The following is a 12538-nucleotide window of genomic DNA, read 5'->3' as shown; positions in this document are numbered from 1 at the left end:
AAAAAGTGTTTTGACTTTTCAAAAATTAATAATAAATTTATGTTTATTATTTTGATTTTAGAGAAAAAAATCAAGATCTTATGAGAGCTTAATTAAATTTAGACTTAATAATTTTAGACACAATAGGATAATACGATATGAAAATAATATGAAAAAATTGTATATATATTTTAAAAAAAGTTGTTTTGTGTTTATTTATATCGATATAAATTTTAACACGATATAATTTGTATCTTATATGTGTTGACACGTCTAAACACGTGACACGACATAAATAATACATTTAATTTAATCTTACTATACGAGTATACGTTTAATATGTTTAATACATTTAACACATTTTTATATTTATTTTAATTTAATATAAACAAATAAAAATTATTTTAATTTTTAATTTTTTTTAATTATGGTGCCTAATTAGCTATTTGATATAGTATAAAAATTATTTTAAACATTTAATTATGATACTCATTTAATAATTATTATAAATTATTTTTTTATATTAATAACATGAATACAATATAAATATTAACATCAGTCCTATACATTATTATTTTATATTTTAATCTTTAATAGTTTATCATTTTGAATTTGATATTAAAAATTAATATAATTATGTAATATATATAAATTAAATACATATTAAATGGGTATTAAAATTTTTATTTTTTTAATTTATAAATATTTTTTTATATTATTAATATGCAAAGTTTATGAAATTATAAATGATTGATAATTTATAATTATTTATTATATTAATCGTGTTTTCGTGTTATTTATATTAATCATGTTTATTTGTATATATCCATATTAGTCATGTTTATTTGTGTATGTTTGTATTATTTGTGTTATATTTAAATTGATTAATTGTATACATGTTAATTACATCGTGTCATATGTAACACTTATGATAAACGTGTTGTATTATGTGTAACACATATAATAAATATGTCGTATTCATATTTAAAATTTAAACATATTTTATAATTTGTGTCGTATTCATATTTCAATAATTCGTATCATTACATATGTCAAATATGAATGAGATACGATACAAAAATATGAATTATCAGATTTAATTAAATTAAAAATAAAATAATAAATATAATTTTTTTATAAATTTCAATTTTATCATTTTTAATAAATATTTTTTTATATTGATTATTAAAATTTTATAATAGTTTTAACTAAACTAAATTTTTTGGAGAACTCTCTTTATTTACTTATAACTATGGGTTTCTCTAATTAACATTTCAAATTTTAAAAAAATTATGTAATATTTAATAATATTACTAATAAGTAGTTTTCAGCTTTTATATTAGGATCAAATTTAATAGTTGTTTTCATCATTTTTCACAACATCAATAAATGAAATATTTAATTAAGATTTCATAAAATTTTATTCTTTCTTTAACTATCAAAATAATAAAAATAATTTTTTTATTAATTTTAAAATTTATAATTTTTTAATAATAATTTTTTTCATTACATTAAGTTATAAAAATTTTAATAAAATTTATTTTTTATAATCAAAAAATTTTTAAATCATAAAATTTAGTGGAAATGAATATCCATACATTTGTAAAAAAGATAATAATTTTACTTATAAAAAATTAAAAAAAAAATGCAAAGAAAAAGAAACGGTTGCATTTAGATTTTTCCTTTTGGCTTTATCTCATATAATCTGTTTAATAAATAAATAAATAAATTTTTTGAGTTTGTTTCTTTTTCGTCTTTTTTTTTTTTTTTTTTTTTCCTTTCTGAATCAAATCCAATACCTTTAGTCGCTACCCAGGCTAAAAATTTTCTCAGTCGGTGCATAAATAATTTTATCTGGACTAGGATCTAGATACTCTGCCTTGCCAAACACGTCCTTAGATAACATTTTCACCTTTCCTCACCAACAGGCAACAAACAGACCCCAAAGCGTATGCTTTTTTTTTTTTTTCTTTTTCATGTATCTATAGATTCATAGATTCAGAGAAGAGTCAAGAATCTGAAGAGCTTTGATCAATCAATCCATCGATGGCGGGGGTCTCTTTGAAGTGTGGGGACTGTGGGGCACTGTTGAAGTCAGTGGAGGAAGCCCGAGAACATGCCGAGCTCACCTCCCATTCCAACTTCTCTGAATCAACTGAAGCTGTTCTCAATCTTGTTTGCTCCGCTTGTGGCAAACCATGCCGATCCAAAGCAGTATAACATTACTTTCAGTTACTCTTATAGGGGTTTTATTTCAAAGATTGTTATTAGTATAATTTTTACTGATTTGGGTTTAAATTGGAGTGTTGATATTGTATTGAATTGGGTTTGCTTTGAAAGATTTTACTTTTTTGTTGAATTGGGTTTAATTTGAATCTGTTGCTTTTCTATTGAATTGAGTTGAAATTGAAAGTATTGCTTTTGCATTGAATTGGGTTTAACTTGAAAGTTTTACTTTTTAGTTGAAGTGGGTTTAACTTGAAAGTCGTGCTTTTGTGCTAGATTGATTTTAATGTAAAATTTTTTCTTTTGTGCTGAATTGGGTTTAGTCTGAAAACTTTGCTTTTGCATTGAATTGGGTCTTTAAGGACTTGGCATTTGTTGGATTAAGGGAAAGTTGAAAGTTTTGTTGTTAGAATGTGGATTTTTGTGCTAAAGACTTTGGTAAATCTTTGGGGCTCTAGTAGTGTGGAAGTTGCCATCATTATATAGTGTTAACTTGAAAGGTTTTTGAATGAACTGGATTTCACAGGATTTGAGGTTAAATCTACATGTTGATCTTTTAAGGTAAATTTTTTTTGTTTTGAAAACAAAATCTCAAATGGCTTACAACTCTATGATACCTTTTTTCTTGAAAATAAAATAGTGCAACTGAATTTGCATTTTGTCATTAGTGAGGCTTTGCTTCTGTTTCATCTTGAAGGAAAGTGATTTGCATACAAAAAGAACAGGGCATACTGAGTTTGTGGATAGGACTCTGGAGGCAGCAAAACCTATCAGTTTGGAGGTTCCTAATGTAGCTAAAGGCACAGAGGAAGTTGTTGGTGAAGGCAGCACCTGCCAGTCTGAAGGTACATTTGCAATTGGAGCTTATTTAGAATGTTAAGGAGCAGTTGTTTTTGTCAATTTTCTCATTTTATGAAGATTCATTTAGAATTAAGTTTACTTTAGAGCGTAAAGAGTGGTTGTTTTGAATGATTCTATTCTTGTACAAAATAATTTTTGGGTTTAATTCTTTGGTGGGGATCCTTGTTTTGTTACATGGTCTCATAGCTTTTGGCCTTTGGGATGTGTTCTCTCCATTTCATGCGTTTTGTTGATTTTTTATTATAATTTGATATGCCTTTGTAATGGCTATGATACCTAGAGCATTATTTGCCAAGCTCTGTATTGATGACATAATTGCTTTTTCTTTTCTTTTTTTTTTTTCTTCGGATATTTGATGAAGATGTTATTCTTGATTCTACTTGGGGGGGAGGGGATTTTACTGTAACTTTTGCTGCCAAATGCTGCTGGGTGTTAGCATCTGGAATAAGTTAATGGTTCTAGATGATTCTATGTTTTCCCCATGAAGGTTTTACCTTCTAAGAACCCAGTAAAGTTGACTGGACAGTAGCTACTGTGGGAAAACATTTAGTTACAAGTGGTTGTATTTTGTAATCTGTTGATTGTAATCTGTATATATCTGTATCCCTAAAATTGAGAATTTGTATCTCTAGAATTAAGGACAGAATATCAGGATAGACAATTCCTTGATTATAGGGATTAGATTTAGGAATATTTAGTTTCCTAGTTTACTCTCTAGTTAGTTGTATTTAAATCTATGGTGTTTGTATGATTCGTAACACAAGTTTTCAATATACTCTCATTTTTTCCACAACTCTCATTTTTTCCACATGTTATCAGAGCTTTAGATTCTTCTGGGGAAGAAAATTTCTCAGCCTTCATTGCTGAATTTTTTTTTTAGGCCTTCATAGCCAAATTCTGTTAAGTTCGTTATACTTTTATTTTGTTCCTTTTTGGCCTTCATTGCCTATACTTGTTTCAGTCCTGAGAAAGGTAATCATGTCAGAAATAGCAGATTCTGCCGCTACTACTCGATTTGGAGAAGTAACAACTGGTCAAACCACAGCGGAACTACAGAATATCCAAGCTGCATACAGGTTGAATGGAAAGAACTACTTGAAGTGGTCTCAGTTGGTTCAAACCTTTCTAAAAGGGAAAGGAAAATTGAGCCATCTTCTTGGCACTGGTCCTGAGAAAGGAGATCCAAAATTTGAGGCTTGGGATGAAGAGGATTCTATGGTTATGTCATGGCTGTGGAATTCTATGACGCCAGATATTAGTGACACTTGTATGTTTTTGTCCACGGCCAAAGACATTTGGGAATCAATTCGTCAAACCTATTCCAAAGTTAAAGATGCTGCTCAAGTCTATGAGGTCAAGATCAAGACTGCAGCTCTCAAACAAGGGAATAAGTCAGTCACAGAGTATGCTATTCTTCTTAAAAATCTTTGGCAAGAGATGGATCACTATCGGTGCATAGAAATGAAGTGCAGTGAAGATGCAACAACTTTGAAGAAATTTATTGAAAAAGATCGAGTCTATGATTTTCTTGCTGGACTGAATGTTGAGTTTGATCAAGTCAGAGTCCAAATTCTGGGAAAACAGGATCTGCCTTCTTTAAATGAAGTGATATCCATGGTTAGAGCAGAAGAGAGCAGAAGAGGAGTGATGCTTGACAGTGTGCATGTAGAAGGATCTGCTATGGTCTCTAAAGGTGGGAAAAACCAAAGCTTAGAACAATTACCAGTCAGTGAGAATGGGAAAGGTGATTCGGCTAAAACTTCAAATCGCGACAATCTTTGGTGCACCTATTGCAAGAAGCCAAGGCACACCAGAGATCGTTGCTGGAAACTACATGGAAAACCTTCAACTTCAAGCAAAGAATGGGGTTATAAAGGAGGACAGCCAAGAAATCAAGGACAAGCTCACATGACTGCAATGGAGTTAAACCAGGAGAAGTCTCAGGAACAAGGAGAGTTGGATAAAAAAGAGATTGAGAAACTGAGAAGCCTATTGGGAACTCTTGAAAAGGCTACTGGTGTATGCTCCTTGGCACACTCAGGTAAGGACTCTGGTGCAGGTAAAGTCTCTAATTCTGATGGATTAAATGTCTTAGATAAGTGCATTAAGAGTTCTTGGGTCATTGACTCTGGAGCTACAGACCACATGAGACATTCTTCACAAAAGTTTAGTACATATGCCCTATGTCCTGGTACTAAGAAAATTACTGTTGCAGATGGTTCACTTACTACAGTGGCAGGATTAGGAGATGTTCAAATTAATCCCTCATTCATTTTTAAAAATGTTTTTCATGTTCCTAGATTGTCTACTAATCTGATATCTATACAAAGACTTACTAGAGACATGAACTGCAATGTGACTTTTTATCCCTCTTACTGTGAATTTCAGGATCAGGGTTCGGGGAAGAGGATTGGACTTGCTAAGGAGAAGGATGGACTATACTATCTTGAGACATCCAACAACATAAGTAATATCAAGAATAGTTTACCTTTGTCATTTCTTTCTGAACAATCTTTCAATAAAGACAAAATTTGGCTTTATCATTTTCGTCTTGGACACTTTTTTTTTGGAACTTTGAAAAACATGTTTCCTTCTTTGTTCAAAGGATTAAATGTTGAAGAGTTTCATTGTGATATTTGTGAACTTGCAAAACACAGACGTGTATCTTTTCCAATTAGTAACAAAAGAACTTCTACTCCCTTTTACTTGATTCATAGTGACATTTGGGTTCCCTTTACAGTTCCTAATATTTCTGGGGCAAGATGGTTTGTGTCATTCATAGATGATTGTATCAAGGTTTCTTGGGTTTTTTACTTAAATCCAAATCAGATGTGAATAGTGTGTTTTTTAGCTTCCAAAACATGATCCAAAATCAATTTGGAGTGAGAATCAAGAGATTTAGGTCTGATAATGCAAGAGACTATTTCAACCAGAGTCTATCCACCTATTTCCAAAATGAGGAGATTATCCATGAGTCATCTTGTGTTAATACTCCACAGCAAAATGGAGTGGCAGAGAGAAAAAACAGCCATTTACTAGCCACAACCCGAGCCTTCTTTTTTCAAGCAAATGTGCCCATCTTACTGGGGGGAAGTTGTGCTCACTGCTACACAAATTATAAATAGGTTACCTTCAAGGGTTTTGGGATTTAAAACTCCTATGGAACTACTCTCACAATTCTATCCCAACCTTAATATCACAAACAACCTCACACCTAGGATATTCGGTTGTACATCATTTGTTCATGTTCACAGTCATAATAGGGGAAAGTTGGATCCGAGAGCAATTAGGTGTATCTTTGTGGGGTATTCATCAACTCAGAAAGGGTATAAGTGCTATCATCCTCCTACCAAAAAGTTTTATGTGTCTGCAGATGTCACTTTTGAAGAAAGTAAATCATTTTTTACTCAACTTTATCTTTAGGGAGAGACATCATTTATAGAAGATAAGGATAAAGACTTCTTTTTGCTTGACTTGTCATTCTCCTCCAAAACAGTTTCACCCATTAATTCTTTTGAGCCTAAACCCATTTCTTCAGAGTCCAAGTCAAACACTGATTCTAAATCTGAACCCATTCCAAACATAGAAGTTGTGACTAAGGATAATACTATTCTTGATTCTGTGAAAGAATTACAGGTGTACTCAAGAAAGAAAGTTTCAGTTCTTGAACCAGTGCAAATCCAAGAACCTGATCCTAACTCTGGAAATGAGGTAATTACAGTCTCTGATTCTATTTTTCAAAATGAGCATGACTCTCCTAAAATTAGTGATTATGATCTACCTATTGCCATTAGGAAAGGAACTAGAGAATGTACTAAACATCCATTATACCCAATCTCTAATTTTGTGTCATTTGAAAAGTTTTCACCATCCTATAAGAATTTTCTTGTGAGCCTAAATACTATTTCTATTAGGCATTATCTAATGAGAAATGGAGGTAGGCGATGAAAATAGAAATGGAGGCCTTAGAGAAAAATAAGACATGGGAACTGGTAGAGTTGCCTGCAGGAAAACATCCAGTTGGGTGTAAATGGGTTTTCACTGTAAAGTATAGGCATATGGTACTATTGAAAGATACAATGCCAGGCTGGTGGCTAAGGGCTACACTCAAACTTATGGAGTGGATTGTCAGGAAACTTTTGCTCCAGTTGTCAAGATGAATACAGTTAGGATTTTATTATCCTTGGCAGCAAATTACAATTGACAGCTTCAACAATTTGATGTAAAGAATGCCTTTTTACATGGTGATTTGGAAGAAGAAATATATATGAAAGTTCCACCGGGATTTGGGAGTCATCTAGAAGTAAAAAAGGTATGCAAGCTGAAAAAGGCTTTATATGGCCTTAAACAGTCTCCTAGGGCCTGGTTCGGGAGATTTGCCAAAGTGATGCTAGGAATGGAATATAAACAGAGTCAAGGGGATCACACACTGTTTATCAAGCACTCAGATTCAGGGAAGGTCGCAGTTTTATTAGTATATGTTGATGATATAATTGTAACTGAAGATGATGAAAAAGAAAGAGAGTCTCTAAAACAGTGTTTGGCCAGAGAATTCGAGATAAAAGAGTTAGGGAGATTGAAGTACTTCTTAAGAATTGAAGTAGCCCACTCACGTCATGGTATTTTTATCTCACAACAGAAATATGTGATGGATCTTTTGAAGGAAACTGGGAAGCTCGCATGTAAACCTGCAAGTACCCCTATAGATCCCAATCATAAGCTTGGAGAAGCTAATGAAGATGCTGCTGTAGATAGGGAGATGTACCAGAGATTAGTTGGAAGACTTATTTATCTCTCACATACTAGACCTGACATAGCATATGCTGTGAGTGTGATAAGTCAATTTATGCATAGTCCTAAAGAAGTACACCTACAGGCTGTCTACCGTGTACTACACTATTTGAAGGCTAATCCTGAGAGAGGTATCTTGTTTAAAAGAAATTCAGGGTTGGTACTAGAGGCATATACAGATGCTGATTATGCAGGTTCAGTAACCGACAGAAGATCTACCTCAGGCTACTGTACTTTTTTAGGTGGTAATCTTGTAACTTGGAGGAGTAAAAAACAGAATGTGGTGGCTAGATCAAGTGCTGAAGCAGAGTTTAGGGCAATGGCTCAAGGAATTTGTGAACTACTATGGTTAAAGATTATTCTAGAAGACTTGAAGATCAAATGGGATGGACCAATGAGACTTTACTGTGATAACAAATCTGTAATAAGCATTGCACACAATCCTGTGCAACATGACTGAACAAAACACATTGAAGTAGACCGGCACTTCATAAAGGAAAAATTAGACAGTGGATTGATTTGCACCCCATATGTATCAACTAAGGGTCAACTTGCAGATGTGTTGACTAAAGATCTCAACAGTGCAACATTTCAGGAAATTATTTTCAAGCTGGGAATGAAAAACACCTATTCACCAGCTTGAGGGGGAGTGTGGGAGTGGTTGTATTTTGTAATCTGTTGATTGTAATCTGTATATATCTGTATCCCTAAAATTGAGAATTTATATCTCTAGAATTAAGGACAGAATATCAGGATAGACAATTCCTTGATTATAGGGATTAGATTTAGGAATATTTAGTTTCCTAGTTTACTATCTAGTTAGTTGTATTTAAATCTATGGTGTTTGTATGATTCGTAACACAAGTTTTCAATATACTCTCATTTTTTCCACAGCTACTTTCTTTGCTCATATATATATATATATATATATCATTATGACTAATTGTTTTGTTTTTCTTTTATCTTGATAGAGATGGTTGTGCCAGAGGTTGACAAAAAACTACTTGAAGAACTGGAAGCAATGGGTTTCCCTACTGCATGAGCAACTCGTGCACTCCATTTTTCTGGTAAGGCCACTTAACATTCTTCTTGAAGTGCTATAGCTTACTTTGTTTTTCTTTTCTCACTTTCCTGCCAGGTTGTAAATCTTAATACTTTTTGTGTTGGAATGTAAATGTCAGGTTTTGAATTTTGCCATCTAATATTGTGTTTGCTGAATGTTCAGCGCCATGTTAAAATGCTTTACCAGTTTAACGCCATAATCTACCAATCTTTTCTTTACGTAAAGATTAGTCTTAAAAAAGTGAATTGTTTTCAATTTCAAAAAGTGAAATTGACTTGTTTCAGTATTCTGTTATAAAATTTCTTGTACCAATAAGGTCAACTAACAACTTTTTGCAATTAACATTCTTGATTTTGATACTACATACCCAAATATGGAAAAAATAATGTGTTTATCTAAAGTTTCAGACGGCGCAGATAAAGGTGCGAGCTGATGGAATCTTTGTTGTTGTGTAAATGTTGAATTTCTCTTCTTCAGGTAATACGAGCCTCGAGGCTGCTGTGAACTGGGTAGTTGAACATGAGGCTGTCCCAGACATAGATCAGATGCCCATGGTATGATATCTTTGTACCCTATAGGATAGTGTTGGGTTTGTATCTAAAACCCGTACCCATCCCAAATCCCATAAGTATTGATAAGCAGGCCCTATTAGGGTAGGGTGGGTTGGATATCACCCTAAGACCTACCTATAGTCACCCCTTTTTGGATAAGACATTCCCTTGCACTTCTGTGGATTTTTCACCTGCAATTGTCTTTTCAGCTACCCGTCAACAAAATTGTTGAGGCACCTAAACCTTCTCTTACACTAGAAGAGATGAAGCTCAAAGCACAAGAGCTAAGGTATGATTTATGAAGTTGCATTCTTCGGTATCATAAAATAGCATGCATGGTTCAGTCACTGGTGAAGAAAGCTTTTGTCAGTGCTTTTTCCACCCTTCATATAAACCTTGAGCATTCTCCAAACTCCAGATTTTAGGCCTGTCCGGCCTGTCTTATGTTGTAAAAAGTTTATTCCGATCTCTTTTTTCTTTTTTATGTTGTTAAAGTTTGAAAGTTCTGGTCTGTCTTTCCTTGGGGGACTGTGAGATATTTCAGATATATTTCTAGATGCAATTGAAGACTTGTATGTATGTGGAATATTATTCTCCTGTTTTACAGTTATCATTCTTGTAAATAATAGGGAGCGGGCTTGGAAAAAGAAAGAAGAAGAGGAGAAGAGAATGGAAAGAGAAAGGGAAAAGGTGCTTCTTCATCTCATGTTATATCAATCTGCAGTCTAATAATTTGTGATTAATGTATTTATAGTTCTATACGTCATTCTTAAAGCTGTTTCCTATACCAACAAATACTCATAATGTTTGTGCATCTCTTGAACAATTGATTTAGTCCATTTTTATAAGCACACAACTAATTGTGACCAGAAGCAGCAATAATTTCGGTAATACCCTTAAAATGTATCTGAAAGCCATAGACATACGTAAATAATTCCTTTGACCAAATTTCTATTGAGAAATACATTAATGCTTATTGGGATAATTTGGTGCCATAGTTGCAGTTATAATAATTTTTCTCATAATTTTCTACTGGTTCTCATTTTGGAAAAATACTATCACTCTAATGTCTACTAACTTTGTATATCATGATTCTGGATTTGGTCAAATATTGTATTTTTGTGATTGTTCTGTTGATGGAAATGTTCACTCAGCTAACTTAAGCAGCATTTATTCTTCTGAACTAGAACATGTCCAGCAACTACACTATGATGGTAAACTAAGCCTTTCCCACCACATAGCATTTCTGAGTAAAAAAAACCCACGTAGGATTAGTTATATGGATCACATTGCACTATCCTGCTCTATATAATACCATTTCCCCATTAAACTCATGTAAAACATGAGGTCTTTTTTATAGTTTTCATTCATGTCTTTTTTGGTCTTCCTTTCACTCTGTTGATGAAGGTAATCTCCTTCAAATCACATTTTTGTCATGTAGGCATTTATAGGTCTCTTTTTTGTGTCTATACATGCCTAAGCATGTTTCTGTGATTTGTCTTCAATGGTGCAACCTTTACATTTTCTCTTATGCAATCATTCATAATTTTATCTATTATGTACATCTGCATATATATATATATATATATATATATATATATATATTCATAGCATTCTATCTGTCATGCGCTCTTTTATGTGCTTACCTGTTGATACTTGGTTGTCCAACATTTGGTCCCATAAAATGTTACTGGTCTTATTTATCCTGTAAAATTTTCCTTAAGTATCAGATAATATCTTTGAGAATAAAAGTAAAACAATTGTTTAAAAAGATTCCCTCTCTGTCTCTCTTATTAATGCATTAGTAGTTTCCAGCATAATCCATTTTTTCTTTGTTTGAAAGAATTCAATTGTTTATGCTTTAAGTAGAGTGGTACTTGTGGGATGAAGCTTTGGCTTTTGTCCTGTACAATTATTTTCTACAGAAGTATGTTTCCCGAAATTGCATTGACTGATTGTAGAGTTTTCTTGGTTATCATTTTTGAAGCACCCTTGTTTCTATTACATTTATTTTATTGCTTGCCTGTATCTTCCTTCATAACTGTCTTTTTGGTCTTTTGTGTGCTAGATTGTCATTTTCTCTCTCTCTCAGCTTTTTGTGAACCATGCTTTATCATGATTCTAGTGTCATAAATCATTTTCCATATGTCAGTGACAAAATTCTCTATTTTTTCAGGAGAGGATTCGAGTGGGCAAGGAGTTGTTGGAAGCAAAACGTATTGAAGAAGAAAATGAGAGAAAACGGTTTGTCTTCTAGTCTATATATATATATATATTTATTTATATTTTGTGTTTGCAATGATTTAATCTAACTTTGATTGGATGATTATTATTCTTTGTTCACATTTTGCTTTATCAGTTTGTTGGCCCTGCAAAAAGCAGAGAAAGAGGAAGAGAAAAGAGCTAGGGAAAAGATTCGTCAGAAATTGGAAGAAGACAAGGTTCTAATTCTTTCTTTCCTAGTTTCCTTTTTGTCCAACACTGTTAATCAAGCATGCAACAGTTTTAACAACTCAATCTAAATTTAGCAGCTAACAGAAACAATGTCTTTGTTGCCATCTTTACTTGACTGGTGATAATTACTACATGTATTTAAAGAGGCCATTAATCATCACTTGATTCCCCTATTGGTGTTTGGTAAACAATTTACATATGTCTCTCAGGCAGAGAGAAGGCGGAGGCTTGGGCTGCCACCAGAGGAGCCTGCCACTGTGAAACCTTCTGCACCTGTTGTGGAGGAGAAAAAGGTAATGGCCTTTCTGAATAATTATGTATCTGTTGCTTTAATTCAAGATTTTGTTGAAAGTATTCTTCAGAATGCGTTATTTAAACGATATTCAATTGTACAACTCCTTGTTTCTGTATTGCAGAGCTCATTGCCAATTAGGCCTGCCACAAAGGCAGAGCAAATGCGAGAGTATTTGCGATCTCTCAAGCAAAATCACAAGGTAAATAAAATTTTTAAGCTTGATCATTGTTTATTGAGATCTTACAATATCATGTTATCGTTTAGATTGATGACTTTCAAGCACTTTTCCCTTGTGTCATTCATTGTTGGTACATATAT

At 32.9% G+C, this 12538-nt stretch overlaps 1 protein-coding gene across 16 annotated transcripts; it reads left to right on the top strand.

Annotated features, from left to right (window-relative positions):
- Nucleotides 1-1706: 1706 nt before the first annotated feature.
- On the top strand, nt 1707-10155 carry LOC111307857 (uncharacterized). 16 transcript variants are annotated; one of them, XR_016332100.1, is made up of 7 exons: nt 1744-2193; nt 2903-3050; nt 4028-5125; nt 5455-5533; nt 6703-6777; nt 8829-8924; nt 9398-9455. XR_016332100.1 is itself a non-coding variant. In XM_089751878.1 (5 exons), exons 1-4 carry the CDS (start codon nt 2026-2028, stop codon nt 8897-8899), a joined length of 1485 nt encoding a protein of 494 aa, XP_089608004.1. In that variant the 5' UTR covers nt 1743-2025; the 3' UTR covers nt 8900-8924; nt 9322-9445. The 16 variants fall into 16 exon arrangements, 7 of the variants coding, with proteins under 7 accessions (XP_089608007.1, XP_089608009.1, XP_089608004.1 ...); XR_016332104.1 differs by having other exon boundaries at nt 4028-5107; nt 9398-9454; XR_016332097.1 differs by lacking the exons at nt 5455-5533; nt 6703-6777 and adding an exon at nt 10101-10155 and having other exon boundaries at nt 1743-2193; nt 9398-9474.
- The last annotated feature ends 2383 nt before the right edge of the window (nt 10156-12538 follow it).

This window comes from Durio zibethinus, chromosome 22, assembly GCF_047325235.1.
Source record: "Durio zibethinus cultivar Kanyao isolate XHJ-2024 chromosome 22, ASM4732523v1, whole genome shotgun sequence".
Lineage (NCBI taxonomy): Eukaryota > Viridiplantae > Streptophyta > Magnoliopsida > Malvales > Malvaceae > Durio > Durio zibethinus.
Note: the sequence above shows the minus strand (reverse complement) of the source record. Positions and strands in the feature narration are given on the sequence as shown.

What these genes read in the sequence shown, in the direction of transcription:
- LOC111307857 (XM_089751878.1), top strand. Translation starts at nt 2,026, where the DNA reads ATGGCGGGGGTCTCTTTGAAGTGTGGGGACTGTGGGGCACTGTTGAAG. An exon ending in AACCATGCCGATCCAAAGCA is followed by an intron (nt 2,194 to 2,902) that starts GTATAACATTAC and finishes TTCATCTTGAAG; the next exon opens with GAAAGTGATTTGCATACAAA. An exon ending in CAGCACCTGCCAGTCTGAAG is followed by an intron (nt 3,051 to 4,027) that starts GTACATTTGCAA and finishes TACTTGTTTCAG; the next exon opens with TCCTGAGAAAGGTAATCATG.